Source organism: Cyprinus carpio, chromosome A6 (assembly GCF_018340385.1).
Source record: "Cyprinus carpio isolate SPL01 chromosome A6, ASM1834038v1, whole genome shotgun sequence".
Lineage (NCBI taxonomy): Eukaryota > Metazoa > Chordata > Actinopteri > Cypriniformes > Cyprinidae > Cyprinus > Cyprinus carpio.
This window is the reverse complement of record NC_056577.1, coordinates 32,468,459-32,481,692: the sequence shown is the minus strand read 5'-3', so window position 1 is coordinate 32,481,692 and position 13,234 is coordinate 32,468,459. Positions and strand designations below refer to the sequence as shown.

At 34.8% G+C, this 13,234-nt stretch overlaps 1 protein-coding gene and 1 long non-coding RNA gene across 2 annotated transcripts; both read right to left on the bottom strand.

The window, feature by feature from the left end:
* Nucleotides 1-4,024: 4,024 nt before the first annotated feature.
* LOC122145239 lies at nucleotides 4,025-5,353 on the bottom strand. The gene is made up of 3 exons (XR_006160184.1): nucleotides 4,466-5,353; nucleotides 4,334-4,381; nucleotides 4,025-4,221 (listed from the first exon to the last, which is right to left on the bottom strand). It is a non-coding gene; the product is annotated as an uncharacterized LOC122145239 (long non-coding RNA).
* Nucleotides 5,354-5,816: 463 nt separating this feature from the next.
* Nucleotides 5,817-12,586, bottom strand: LOC109085819 (small nuclear ribonucleoprotein-associated protein B'). The gene is made up of 7 exons (XM_042759076.1): nucleotides 12,429-12,586; nucleotides 11,473-11,624; nucleotides 10,490-10,601; nucleotides 10,261-10,413; nucleotides 8,074-8,203; nucleotides 6,075-6,197; nucleotides 5,817-5,992 (listed from the first exon to the last, which is right to left on the bottom strand). The coding sequence occupies exons 1-7, from the start codon at nucleotides 12,429-12,431 to the stop codon at nucleotides 5,955-5,957; spliced, it is 711 nt and encodes a 236-aa protein (XP_042615010.1). The 5' UTR covers nucleotides 12,432-12,586; the 3' UTR covers nucleotides 5,817-5,954.
* Between the last annotated feature and the right edge of the window lie 648 nt (nucleotides 12,587-13,234).

Sequence of the window (13,234 nt, the reverse complement as noted above, 5' to 3'; positions counted from 1 at the left end):
TTTGATGAACAAACACAGAACTTTGACCTGAATGGAGCTTCATGTTTACTTCCAGCTTCATATCAACTAGAGCTCACAGACTAGATGCAGATTTTAGCCACAACCACTAATAACTTCACATTACACCCAGTCTAGTTTTGTCAGTTTTACACAGATACTGCCAGCTGCTCTTGAAAAAAAAAAGGGAAATACCACTAGTTTCTGATTGAGTTGCCAATGTGCCCCATGAGAGGAAATAATTTTTACATAAAGCTGTACATGAACATACATCGTCATTCTCTGAGCTGACAGACACAAATACAATGCAAAACAGTATTTATTATTAGTAACAATAACAATATAATATTTTCATTTCATTTACATTTATGCATTTAGCAGACACTTTTATCCAAAGCGACAAAGCGAATACAGTGCATTCAGGCTACACATTTTTTTTTTAACAGTATGATAACAATAACAACTATAACAATATTATTATCAGTACTTAATATTTCTATTTAAATTCTAGTAGTTTAATTTAATGTTCACGCATATTCTGTTACCATATACTCTAAAAACATTTGAGTACCCACCACAATAAAAAGCTCCATGTGATATTTACACAAGTATGTAGTTCAGCAAAATTCAGGAACTGATAAGTGTTACCTTTATTTTAAAATATTTTATATATTAATGAAGCCAGCACATTCTATATAAATAATAAAATAAATAAACAGTAGCAAGCAATATTTTTGTATTAAATTAAAAATTAAAAATAAACTTAATAAAAAATAAAATGAATAAAAATAAATAAAATGTATATATATATATATATATATATATATATATATATATATATACACAATTAATTATTTTTTTATTAATTTTTTATTTATTTATATATTTAATATTTTAATAAGAATTATATATATAATTCTTGTATAAAAAAAAATACCAAATTTTATTATTTTATTATATTATGCATCTTTACTGTGCAGAATACTGTGAGAGCTTCACTGATTTCTTGTGGTACCAGAAGGCTTCTCTCTACATCATCTTGAAGGTTGGCTGATAAATGAGTTTCCTGTCACGGATGCGGATTCATTGTTTGATGTGGGCTGTAAAGTCTTGTGATATTGTGAGCGCCCTTCAGACGGCTGGCTGATCTCTAGCAGAAGCTTCCTCTCGTTCTGCAGGAATCTTTTGGCTTTAATCAAGGGAAATCCATCTTATTTCTGATGCTCATTAGCCGCTGGTTCATATTTGCTCTGCTCTACCATGACAAACGCATGGACAAACAGAAGCACGGGTTTTCATTTGTAGGTTTTACGTTGGGGAAGGGATTGAAGGGGAGGATGCTAATAAAATGATAAGGATGCTGATGTTACGCTGAAGTTGTGCTTCTTATACATCAGGCACGGCTTCACTTTCCTCTGTACCGGAGAAGACACATTAAAGACTTGAGACGAGACACAGCAGGCAAAAATGATGAACCACAACATTAGATTAAGATCTTTTTTTTTTTTTACTTGAAATAAACATGTTTGCAAAAGCTTCAGAGTATATACATTTCACAGAATAGTTTTTATAAAATACGGTTACATTTTCATCAAATATTTAAACTAGCTTTTCTTTATCATATCAAGTAAAGATATTTTAAGGAACACAATGAGTTGCAACCAATCTGCATTACTTTTTAAATCATTTTACAAAAAATAGCTCTACCCCCAACCACAACAAAATACGGAAATAACTTTTATGTCCGATCATACGGCAAAAAAAATGATGTTCTTCCTCAGTGTTTTCCAGTAAAAGTGTCTAAAGACTTTTACAATAAGTTATATTCATTTAATAAACAAAGTGACATGAGTCTTGTTTTCTGAGAAACTGAACCAAATGAAGTGAGTTTATGATTAAAAAAAAAGTAAAAAAAATCTGCCAAGAGAGTCAAATCAAAGCCCTTACTGACAATAACTCATTTTGTTACATTTCTCAGAAAGACACTTAATTTCTTCAATTTGCACCTCATGTAAATCGAACCAAAAATAAAAAAAAAAATTCAATCCATCAAATATGCACAAACACAAAACAAAAGTGAAAGTGAAAAAAAAGTGAAAGTGACGTGACATTCAGCCAAGTATGGTGACCCATACTCAGAATTTGTGCTCTGCATTTAACCCATCCAAAGTGCACATACACAGAGCAGTGAACACACACACACTGTGAACACACACCCGGAGCAGTGGGCAGCCATTTATGCTGCGGCGCCCGGGGAGCAATTGGGGTTCAGTGCCTTGCTCAAGGGCACCTAAGTCGTGGTATTGAGGGTGGAGAGAGCGCTGTACATTCACTCCCCCCCCACCCACAATTCCTGCCGGCCCGAGACTCGAACTCACAACCCTTCGATTGGGAGTCCGACTCTCTAACCATTAGGCCACGACTTCCCCATTTAATGCCATGACTATGAATTGAAGACTTTCTGCTCTGACTTGACTTACCTTCATTTGTGGAAGAAAACGTGTTAAGAGCTTTTTAAGCCCTGCAGAAACTGGATTTAGACCAATAAGTGAAGAATCATTCAGAGAGAGATTTCTGAATCAGTTTCCGAAACAGACTCGTCAGAAAGTAACCACCGTAAATGAGAGATCTGTCATGAACTGGAACGTTTTATTCGAGACGAAATCAAACATCTTTACCTTGAGGAATGACACTCTTTCAGCATCTTCCTCTCGGTCTCCGTTCGGCCCACCCTGTGCACGTAATGCTTCACTGTGTAGGGCATGCTGAAGTTTATCACCTGCAAACACACCTGCGTTCAGACTCTGTTCTTTAATGCTTGTGGTATCTTGAACACAGATATCATGAGATCTCACAATCTTCACTCCCTCTACATCTGGGGCCACTAAAATATCAATCTGTTCGTCCTTGAAACGCCTGAAACACAAAGATGCATTTCATGCAGCAGCTGCTTAAAGTCAAATATTTGTGACCCTGAAGCACAAAACCAGTCTGAGATACAACTATTTGAAAATCTGGAATCTGAGGGTGCAAAAAAATCTAAATATTGAGAAAATCACCTTTAAAGTTGTGCAAATGAAGTTCTTAGCAAAGCATATTACTAATCAAAAATGAAGTTTTCATATATTTACAGTAGGAAATTTACAAAACATCTTCATGGAACATGATCTTCACTTAATATCCTAATGATTTTTGGCATAAAATAAAAATCTATAATTTTGACCCTAACTGGCTTTAACACACATGACTAAATCCAAGAACAAACTAGGAAATACACTATGACTCTGTTCCAAACCCTAGTGAGCTTCCTAGATGGCATTTTCAGTCACTATAAGAAGACTCTTCCAAACAGTAGGGAGCAAATTTGTTAATACTTTATTTTTGTTCAAAATGCAAGCCAATATTGCATGCATCCTTCATGGATATGCAATACCAGAATGCACTGCAATCAGTGTTGTTATTGTTCAAAACTAAATCTATTAATAAAAATCTTTTTTTCGGGAACTGAAAATGCTGAATTTAAATACAATTACAAGTTTTAGATAAGAACATGCCTTGGCAACCGAACTAAGTTTACTAAAACCGAAATAAAATAAAACCTAAAGCGAAATATGATACATAAAAAAAAAAAACAAAAAAAAAAACACAAAATTATAAAAATATACATTTTATAAAAATTATAATATATGAATAACAACATACATTATCATTTAAAAGTGTGAGAGCCGTAATTTGTAATGATTGCTCACCGAGGCTGCATTTATTTGATCACAAATACAGTAAAAACTGTAAAATTGTGAAATATTATTACAATCTATAATAACTGTTTTCTATGTGAATCTCTGTTAAACAGTAATTTATTTCTGTGATGCGCAGCTGTATTTTCAGCATCATTACTCCAGTCTTCAGTGTCACATGATCTTCAGAAATCATTCTAATATGATGATTTGCTGCTCAAGAAACGTTTCTGATTATTAGCAATGTTGAAAACATTAATATTTTTGTGGAAACAGTGATACATTTTATTTTTCAGGATTCAGAGATGAATAGAAAGTTCAAGAGAACAGCATTTATTTGAAATAGAATCTTTTGTCACATTATTAATATCTTTACTGTCACTTTTCATCAATTTAATGCGTCCTAGTTGAATAAAAGTTTACAGTATGTTTCTAATAAACGTGGCGTCAGTCTCACCTTCAGTAAAGGTCTGGACAGATTCATGTCCTGAGAGAAAGACAGAGAGAGAGAGAGAGAGACACTGAACAAACACACTCAGATATAACACAGAGAATCTACCACAAACAACAGCAGCTCAAGAAAACCCATCCATACTCACAGCTTCTGCCGTGTTCCTCTTGCCTCTCTTCTGCTTTTCTCTCAGTGTCTGTAAGAAAAGAGAGAGGATGAAATGTATCAAATCTGTCATCCTTTCATTAGTAGATCTAGTTCAAATGCTGTTAACACACACCTCTTCATCACCTGACGAGAACTCATCATCATCTCCACCTGATTCTTCATTGTTGTCATTTTCATCTTGTTCATCATCATCATCATCTTCCGGTTTAGAGGCTGACGCTTCTGTTTTCCTGCTCTCTCTTTGAGTTTTCTCCTGCAAACGCACTCAAATATGTCAAACATTCGATTCATTTCCATTTTTTTTTCTTTTGTCTCTCACAACCACACACATAAAATAAGCTACACATAAAAATTAACATAGGAATAAAATATTCTGCAAGATATCTGGTGTTCAAAACAGTTTCTCCGGCTCACCAAAGCTGCATTTACTTGATCAGAAACACAGTAAATACAGTCAAATTTGTGAAATATTTTCATAATGTAAAATAACTGTTTTCTATGTGAATCTGTTAAACTGTAATTTATTCCTGTGATGCGAAGCTGAATTTTCAGCATCACTACTCCAGTCTTCAGTTTCACATGATCTTCAGAAGAGACTTACAGAAACTATCCTCCGCTCTTTTAAATAATACACTGAGAAATGGAGAATTTTACACAAAATTAAATTGTATGTAGTCAGGAAACCCATTTTGATCAGGTTTCAGATCCCAGGCCTTATTTCACAATCTGCTAAAACGAAACAAATAAATAATTAAACAAATAAATAATAGCAGTAAAAATAATAAGTTTGTTATTATAAATGAAAACAATTATAATACCTGCAAAACATTTAAAAAAACAAATTATATTTGAAACACTAACACCACTTCTACTAATAACAATTTTGTTAATGAAAAAAAAAGTTAATTAAAACAAAATAATCAGGGAATTTGCATCACAAAGTTTCTCAAAAGCCTGTGTGCCGTTTGTCACTGTATTAATACTCATAAGAATAAACGAAACTAACAACACAACAAATTAATTAATTTAAAAAAAAAAAACAGTACTTAAACTTCCTATAAAAGGGTTTTCAACGTGTAACAAAAATACTGTATTTTAATACCGAACGCTTCTGCAAAAGTGTAACGATATACATAATCAGCTTGAATCTGGTTATTTTTCATTACTATACTTGCATTCAGGCTTTGAATATCAAGACCTTCAAAACAGGTACGTCTCCAAAGATTAACTGTATACACATCACCCAAACATGGCATTGCATCTCTATTTATTCTACAAGAAGCTGAATGCACAAATCATACTTCTCACAGAACGATCTTGAAAGAGAATTCAAGCTTAAGACTGACCTGTAACCATTTAGTAATTCAAGTAGTCGATGCATATTTTTAATCTATGTAGTTGCATCAAAACACAAGTAAAATCAGCTCAGTGTATTATATTGTGTTTAACAAAACACAGGAGTCTTTTTAAAACATAACTGTCAATGACACTTTATTTAAAGAAATGACATTACAAAAAACAAACTATACAAGAACTCGCAAGCCAATGTTTCTCTGTACGAGAGAGTACAGATCTCAAACGCATCGGTCCAGTGCAGAGGTTTAAGGTCTGGGAGGACGCATGCCTGGAGGAGGAGGACCTGCAGAAACACAAAGGAGAGATTAAAATCTGACAAGGAAAGGAAAATGTGCATTTGTGCATTCAAACCAGAGGCACTTTACCTCTCATTCCAGGCGGAGGCGGCCTCATGCCAGGAGGCATTCCCATCGGAGCGCCGCGGCCGGGTGGCATCCCCATCGGGGGTCCCATGGGGGGCCGCATGCCCGGAGGAGGACCCATCATACCTGCAGCAGAGGGAGACGTCAACCTTAACCAACCAACACTTTCATGAAAACCTGCCATATATGTTGTATGCGCATTTCAGTCTAGTCTACCTTAATTAAATGAATTTCACTTTTATTCCATGGTCTGTCTGAATACTGGATTCTGATTGGTCGACAGGTATGCATTAAAACCGTTGAATGCACAGGTAGTTCCAAGTCAGTTTGATCACAGTTCTATATTAATGCGCCGCTGCTTTGACACACAAATGCATAGGGCTGCACGATTAATCGAAATCGTGATTCGACAGAAGCTGCGATTTTCACGAGTATCTCTCAGAGAAGCACAGTTCTGTGACAAGCAGTAAATCTCCATCTGAAGGCCAGAGGGCGCTCTCACGCTAAAAATCCAAATATGCCCCGAAGAAACAACCCAGGAAATGCCTATCGCTGCAGATGAATAAACAAGATTTAACCGTTTTCATTGATTCAATGTGACTAATAAACAACTACGACAATATATGGTTTATCTGAGTTCTTATTTATATTAAAGTATATTTATAATCCAGTGCCGTTATCACCGCTTAGAGCATTATGAAATATGTTGCATGCCTTATTCTGTGTTAGAAGTCACATCTCACAGGATTTATTTTAAACACTCGACTGACGTTATGAAGTTAATTTCAAGAAAAAACATGTTATTAAATGTGGTATTTCCACGTGCTCTCGGATGGAATCACATTTACTACACAAAGCCATAGTCCACTGAGAAGCTACGCAAACAGCGGTCATTATCGCAAACGATTTCTTCGATTTCATAATCGTGCAATAAAATAGTCTGGGACTTTGTGTGTAACTTGTCAGTGAACTACGGCTCTTTGTAGTAAATGCTGCTCCATCTGAAACCAGGTGATGATGATTTACTGCTGATTACAGAACCAGCTTTACTAACAAAATGCGCATGACAATCGCATTCGATTAATCGTGCAGCCCTACAAATGCACGCATGTAAAATATTGCACTGCAAAGAGCAATACTAGTTTTAACTGGTCTGTAACTTGATTAAAAAAAATGATTAAAAAAAACACCAACATCTAGTGGACTGTAAAGAAACAGATTTAATTATTCTACCAAATAGTATAATAAAAGATCAATACTTGGCATCTGTGCCCCCCCCCTCCCCCACCCCGATCCTTTAACCAACCTCCACTGACTATACACAGACTTCATTTAAACTACTAAGATGATGCAAAACTCATTGATTTGGTTAGTGTTTTGTAATCTGTATTCACATTAGTTTTTCCAAGTAACAATTTGTATGTGAATGAGACGAGCCACTCAGATCGTGCAGTAAATATTTCACTCAAAGATCGTTAATACATTGATAACATTTCCATGCCGTTTTCAACGGATTAACATTATTAAAACGGGTAAAAACTTTAGGAACTCTTAAAATGATTCCAATTTGTGTCCAATTTTCCCCATTGTATTGCCACAGATAGCAAAAGCGCATTTATTCCTCAAACACAAGAGATCCATTATTGAAACTCAGTGAAAGTTTGATCACGGCTTGTGAAAAACACACTGGCTGTATGACACTTTCATGTCAGCAGAATATCGCTGTGGAGAGATTGCTGATGTATGTTTATATATCATCAGTTAGCAATGCAAGATGACGCCAATGCCAAACTAAAAACATGTTTTCAGGATGATTAACGAGCCGGCCAATATCGTGACGATTCTTTTTAATTAATCGGGAAAGGTGGATATCGTTATCGAGATTAAAACACAATTAATCGTGCAGCCCTACTGCTACCACTCAAGCAGACTCATCATACGCCTCAGAAAACACTGACGAATCAGCACTGCATTCAGGAGCGAAAGAGTGAGAGACACTCACCAGGAGGAGGCGCTCCTCTGCCCATCGGAGGAGGTCCACCGCGGCCCGGAGGATACTGTGTGGGGGCTCCAGCTATACTGGCCCCCGCAGCAACGGCCCCAACTGTGCCTCGCCCCTGAGGGGTCATGACCTGACAGAGAGAGAGAACATGTTTAACACAAGACATGCAGAGCTGTCAATGTACAGCGAAACAAGACAAAATAAAACAAGTGAATTAATAGAATTCATATATATAAAAAAATGCTGAACTAAAAAGCTGTAGTAATAACCATAACACTTCGGATGAGGGAACGCATTCACTATTAACAGTTTTCCCTCAAACTCCTAATTTGCTGCTTATTGATAGTACACTAGTTGTTGCTGCAGTAATGTTTAGGTATTGCTAGAGTTAAGGGCTCCAGAATATGGTCATGCATTAATACATACTCTATTAAGTATGTAAGTAAGTACCAATAAAAAAAAAATAAAGACGACGACTAGTAATATGCATGCTAATAAGCAACCAGTCCATAGTGAATAGGGTTCCCTATAGTGTTACAATAATAATAAATATAGCTGCAAAGAGCAATTAAGGGCCCAAGCTCTCCAGAAGCAAGTATCAGACCAACTGCAGAAATTAATAATTCAAGCCATTAAGATGATTTTGGTCAAAAAGGTTGAACAAACAAATACAACCACTAGTAATTTGATCTGATGGGTTACTGCTTATGACCAATAGGTGGCGCTGTTATCAAATCGATGTGGTGTGTTCTGTGTGAGGTGATAATGGCACACACACAGTTTGGTGTCGGTATGTCAACGCTTTGCTGAGATACAGCCTCAGACACAGTAATAATTTAAAATCATTTATAGAAAGTTTTGTCAGAGTCCTTGTTATTCTCAATTTTGACATTCATTTTCGTTTTTATACCATACATATATTGGTTCAAAATATTGGTTCTCGGTCTACTTGATTGGGAGAAAAAAATAGAATCTCCAATGCATCACGATTCTCTCTGAATCGTGAAACCAGTGAAGATTCACACCCCAATAATCACATCAGCCCTGAAAAACACATGTGTGACCCTGGACCACAAAACCAGACATAAGGGTCAATTTTTCAAAATTGAGATTTATACATATCTGAAAGCTGAATAAATAAGCTTTCCTTTGATGTATGGTTTGTTATGATAGGACAATATTTGGCTGAGATGCAACTATTATGAAAATCTGGAATCTGAGGGTGCAAAAAAAATAAAAATCTAAATATTGAGAAAATCACCTTTAGCTTGTTAACTGTCACAAGCCAACTTGCCATTACATGTTTTAAACAATAATATCTTAGTCTGAACCTAAAGTAATCTTGACTAACTACATTTCATTTGAAAGCTTAAAGACTCTAGTTTTGATATTTGGTGACTGATTTTTGAAATATTTTACAGCGCAACTGTAATTTATTAATATGCAAGAAGAGTCAGAGTGCATTCTGACCTTTACTTTGAAATAGTGATGCACATCTGAAATCAGTAAAAATCTTTATTCATTTTCATGGAGCGTGTTCAAATGATAACATCCATTCTATAAGTGTTTTCAACATAGAAAAAAAAATAATAGAGTCTTCATTTTGAACTATAACGGAAGTCCAGGGTTCTCATAGCATGTCTTGTGTTTCTTTGAGGATGAATTGAAATCAAATACTGCCCTTAATACTTCTGATTGTGATCTACTTCATATATATTGAGAAAAGTATGGAAAAACATATTTCTGATCTCTCAAACCATTTGGAAATGAAGGCGCCCTTATATGGTCACTAATGGGGGTTGACGTCATCTAGTGGAAACACTTGGTACTACGCCCAAAAAAAAAAAAAAACACTGAAAGCTCATTTTTTGAGATCAACCTCAAATTTGGAACAATTTTATTTTTGATTTTCTAGCAGTTTTAGAGTAAAACATGTTTTGTATAATAAATGTAATAATTTAAATATTTTCATAAACTTCCATAACTTGTTATATAATCTTTATAACGTTTCACATTTTTGCCATAAAAGAAAAATCAGTTTTGACCCATACAATGTATTTTTGGCTATTGCTACAATTATACCCCAGAGACTTAAGACTGCTTTTGTGCTCCAGGGTCACATATCTATTACTGAAAAAAAAAAAATGCAACTAAAAGAAAGGTGTTTAAATCCTGAATAGACAGTACCTGCTGTGACGGGCCGCCGACCCCCCTGACGGGCCCCGCGAGTCCAGCGGGAGCCTGTGCCATCGGAGCTCCAGCAGGGACGCCTCGCCCCGCAGCTCTGCCCACTCCTGGCCCTCCAGCCACTCCTGCCAGCGGCACGCGGGCGATGCCGGTCTGTGAGCGGACACAGAGACAGCACGTCACTCTCTGCATCTACAACAACAACTCAAGACTCTGAACGTGGACTCACGTCTTTAGGAGGGGGTCCTTCCACGGTCATAGAAACCAGATTCTCTCCTCGGAGCAGAACCAGACCCAAAACCCTCTTCTCCTCTCGCTCCGGCTGCTTGGAGTTCTTGGGCCTGAGGAGGACACAGATTGATGAATATTAGAGATGCACCATATTATCAGAATCAGCCAATAATGGCTTTAAATGTAAATATCGGCATCAGCCCAATATGAAAAATTATGCCAATATGTCTTGCTGATAAGCCGGGTGTGTTAATGATTAGATCACGTCAGCAGTTCTAATTAAAAGAAAACTAACATTTAGACTGTGTTTCTGATTAAATAAAGCAGTAATTGATGTCATAAAATAATAATAATGAGTATGTTCTGATTTAAAGGTCAGAAGCTATAGCTTACATAAAAAACAAAAAAACAAGACAATTGTAAATTATTTATATATACACACTGATTTATTCGTTAATGTGTAATATGTTTTATTTTTTTTAACCAAATAATAAGCTCTAAAAGATTTGCTTTAGACCATCTACAAATGTTAAATCAGAAAATAAAATGTTAGGGTTAACACTGCATCTTTCTGAAAAAATAAAATAAAATGCAGCGATTGATTTATAGTTTATTTAGGCTATAGTTATTTTCAAAGCTTCAATGTACTGTCAAAAAAAAAAAAAAAAACTTCATTGTTGTTTAATTCTAACAAATAAGTTCTTGTTAAAAACTAACTGAATTTAAAAATATTTAGCTCATTTCTGCACAGGAGAGACTGTGTTATTTCCAAACAATAGGAAATGTATAGCTCCACACTAGACAGCTGCTTTATAGACGAAAATTAAGTAGTGATTAAAATTATAATTCCAGGAGATTAATTAGTGCTACAGCGCCACTCTGGTCAAACCGTGTTACTGCAGGCTCAGACTATTTTTTTATTGTTGTTAATGTCGACTAATTCAGCTGTAGTTATAACACCCCGCAGTCTGAGATTCTTACTTGATCTTTCTGAACTCGTCGCAGTCGCACAGGATCAGGTTCATGTGTTTGTCGAACGCTTTGAACGTGCCGATGAAGATCCGGCCGTCCTGGAGGATACAGCGCATCCGGAAGTCGATGTGCTGCAACATCTTACTGCTCTTACCGACCGTCTGGAAGACAGGAAAGAGTTAAAACCAACATTAAAGTCACAGAACCGTCACATGAACGTCGAGCGGAAACCATCGGTCCTCATTGAAGTTCACTACAAAAACAATCTATCAAGACATTTTTATTCTGGAAGTGAACGACTCCTTTAATTACCGGTAGATGGTAGACTTTTATTTTGAAGTTTACTTTAATCAAGCTGCACGGATTACGCTTACTGTCTTTTGTGTTCTGGAGATTTATTTAGAAAGGAAATACAATGCATTTAAAGTAAATACCTAATGCATGAACATCTATGCATTTAAAAAAGAAAAATAATAATAAAAACCGCACAACGGAAGTAATCGGTGAACAAAATAAAAGTCTTCTTCCTGTTTGCGCTGCACAATCAAACTGAAGAAGAGTGTAAATAACGTAAACAAACTTATGAATGCGCTGCAAAACATACTTTATTATTATTATTATTATGCTTTCAGACTTATACAATTCCACATAATATAATTATGTAGAATAAAATGACTTCGAACTCTATCGCCTCATTCATTCTCCTTCATGATTTAACGTTAGATCAAAACTCTGCGTTTTGTTTCAGAAACGTTTTAGTAAACAACTCTTATTTCTAATACATTTTAAACCCCTCATTTAATTTATTTTCGGCTACTTTTCTCCTGTGAGACCGCAAGCTGTTCACGATCAACAACAACGAACTGAAAACGTACAGCGGTTTGACTCAAAAACTCAACTAAAGAGCAGAAATATCAAAGACACTGTTTAATCGTGAACTAAGAAGTCAAATAATGAAGTCTTACCATGTCTGCTGTTCGGATGGCTCCGATTTAAGTCGGATACTGCCAAACAAGTTTTAAAAATTGACCCGCGAACCGCCGCTGAGTCCTTTAATGGAGGCGAAGCGGAAAAGAGTGCGACACGATAAGAGTCCGACAGGAAACACGGAACACCAAAAAACTCTCCGGTTCGGTCTACTTCCGTCTACTTCGCCTTCTGTTTGAAATCTTTACGAAAAAGTGTCTTTTAAAAAAACATAAATTAAATGACATTAATTAAATTAAAATAAAATAAAATAAAATAAATAAAAAATAAAGCAATATAACTGAAGAATAATATACATAATTTCGTTCTTGATTTATTTTATTTAAAAAGTTCTCTTATGGTTTTGTGTATATATATATATATTTAATGTGATATATATAGATATATATATATATATATATATATATATATATATATATATATATATATATAAAAAAATAATACAAAAAAAAAAATTACATATATATATATATATTTAATGTGTAGTAAGGTTTATCATATGAAATAATAATATAATTATATATTTTTTATACTAATATTTTTCAAAATACAAAAGGACAATTGATTACAATAGAACATAAAATTAAATTAAATTAAATGACATTCATTAAATTAAAATAAAATAAATGAAATAAAAAATAAAGCAATATAACTGAAGAATAATATACATAATTTCGTTCTTGATTTATTTTATTTAAATAGTTTTCTCATGGTTTTTAATGTATATATATACAGTACAGACCAAAAGTTTGGAAACATTACTATTTTTAATGTTTTTGAAAGA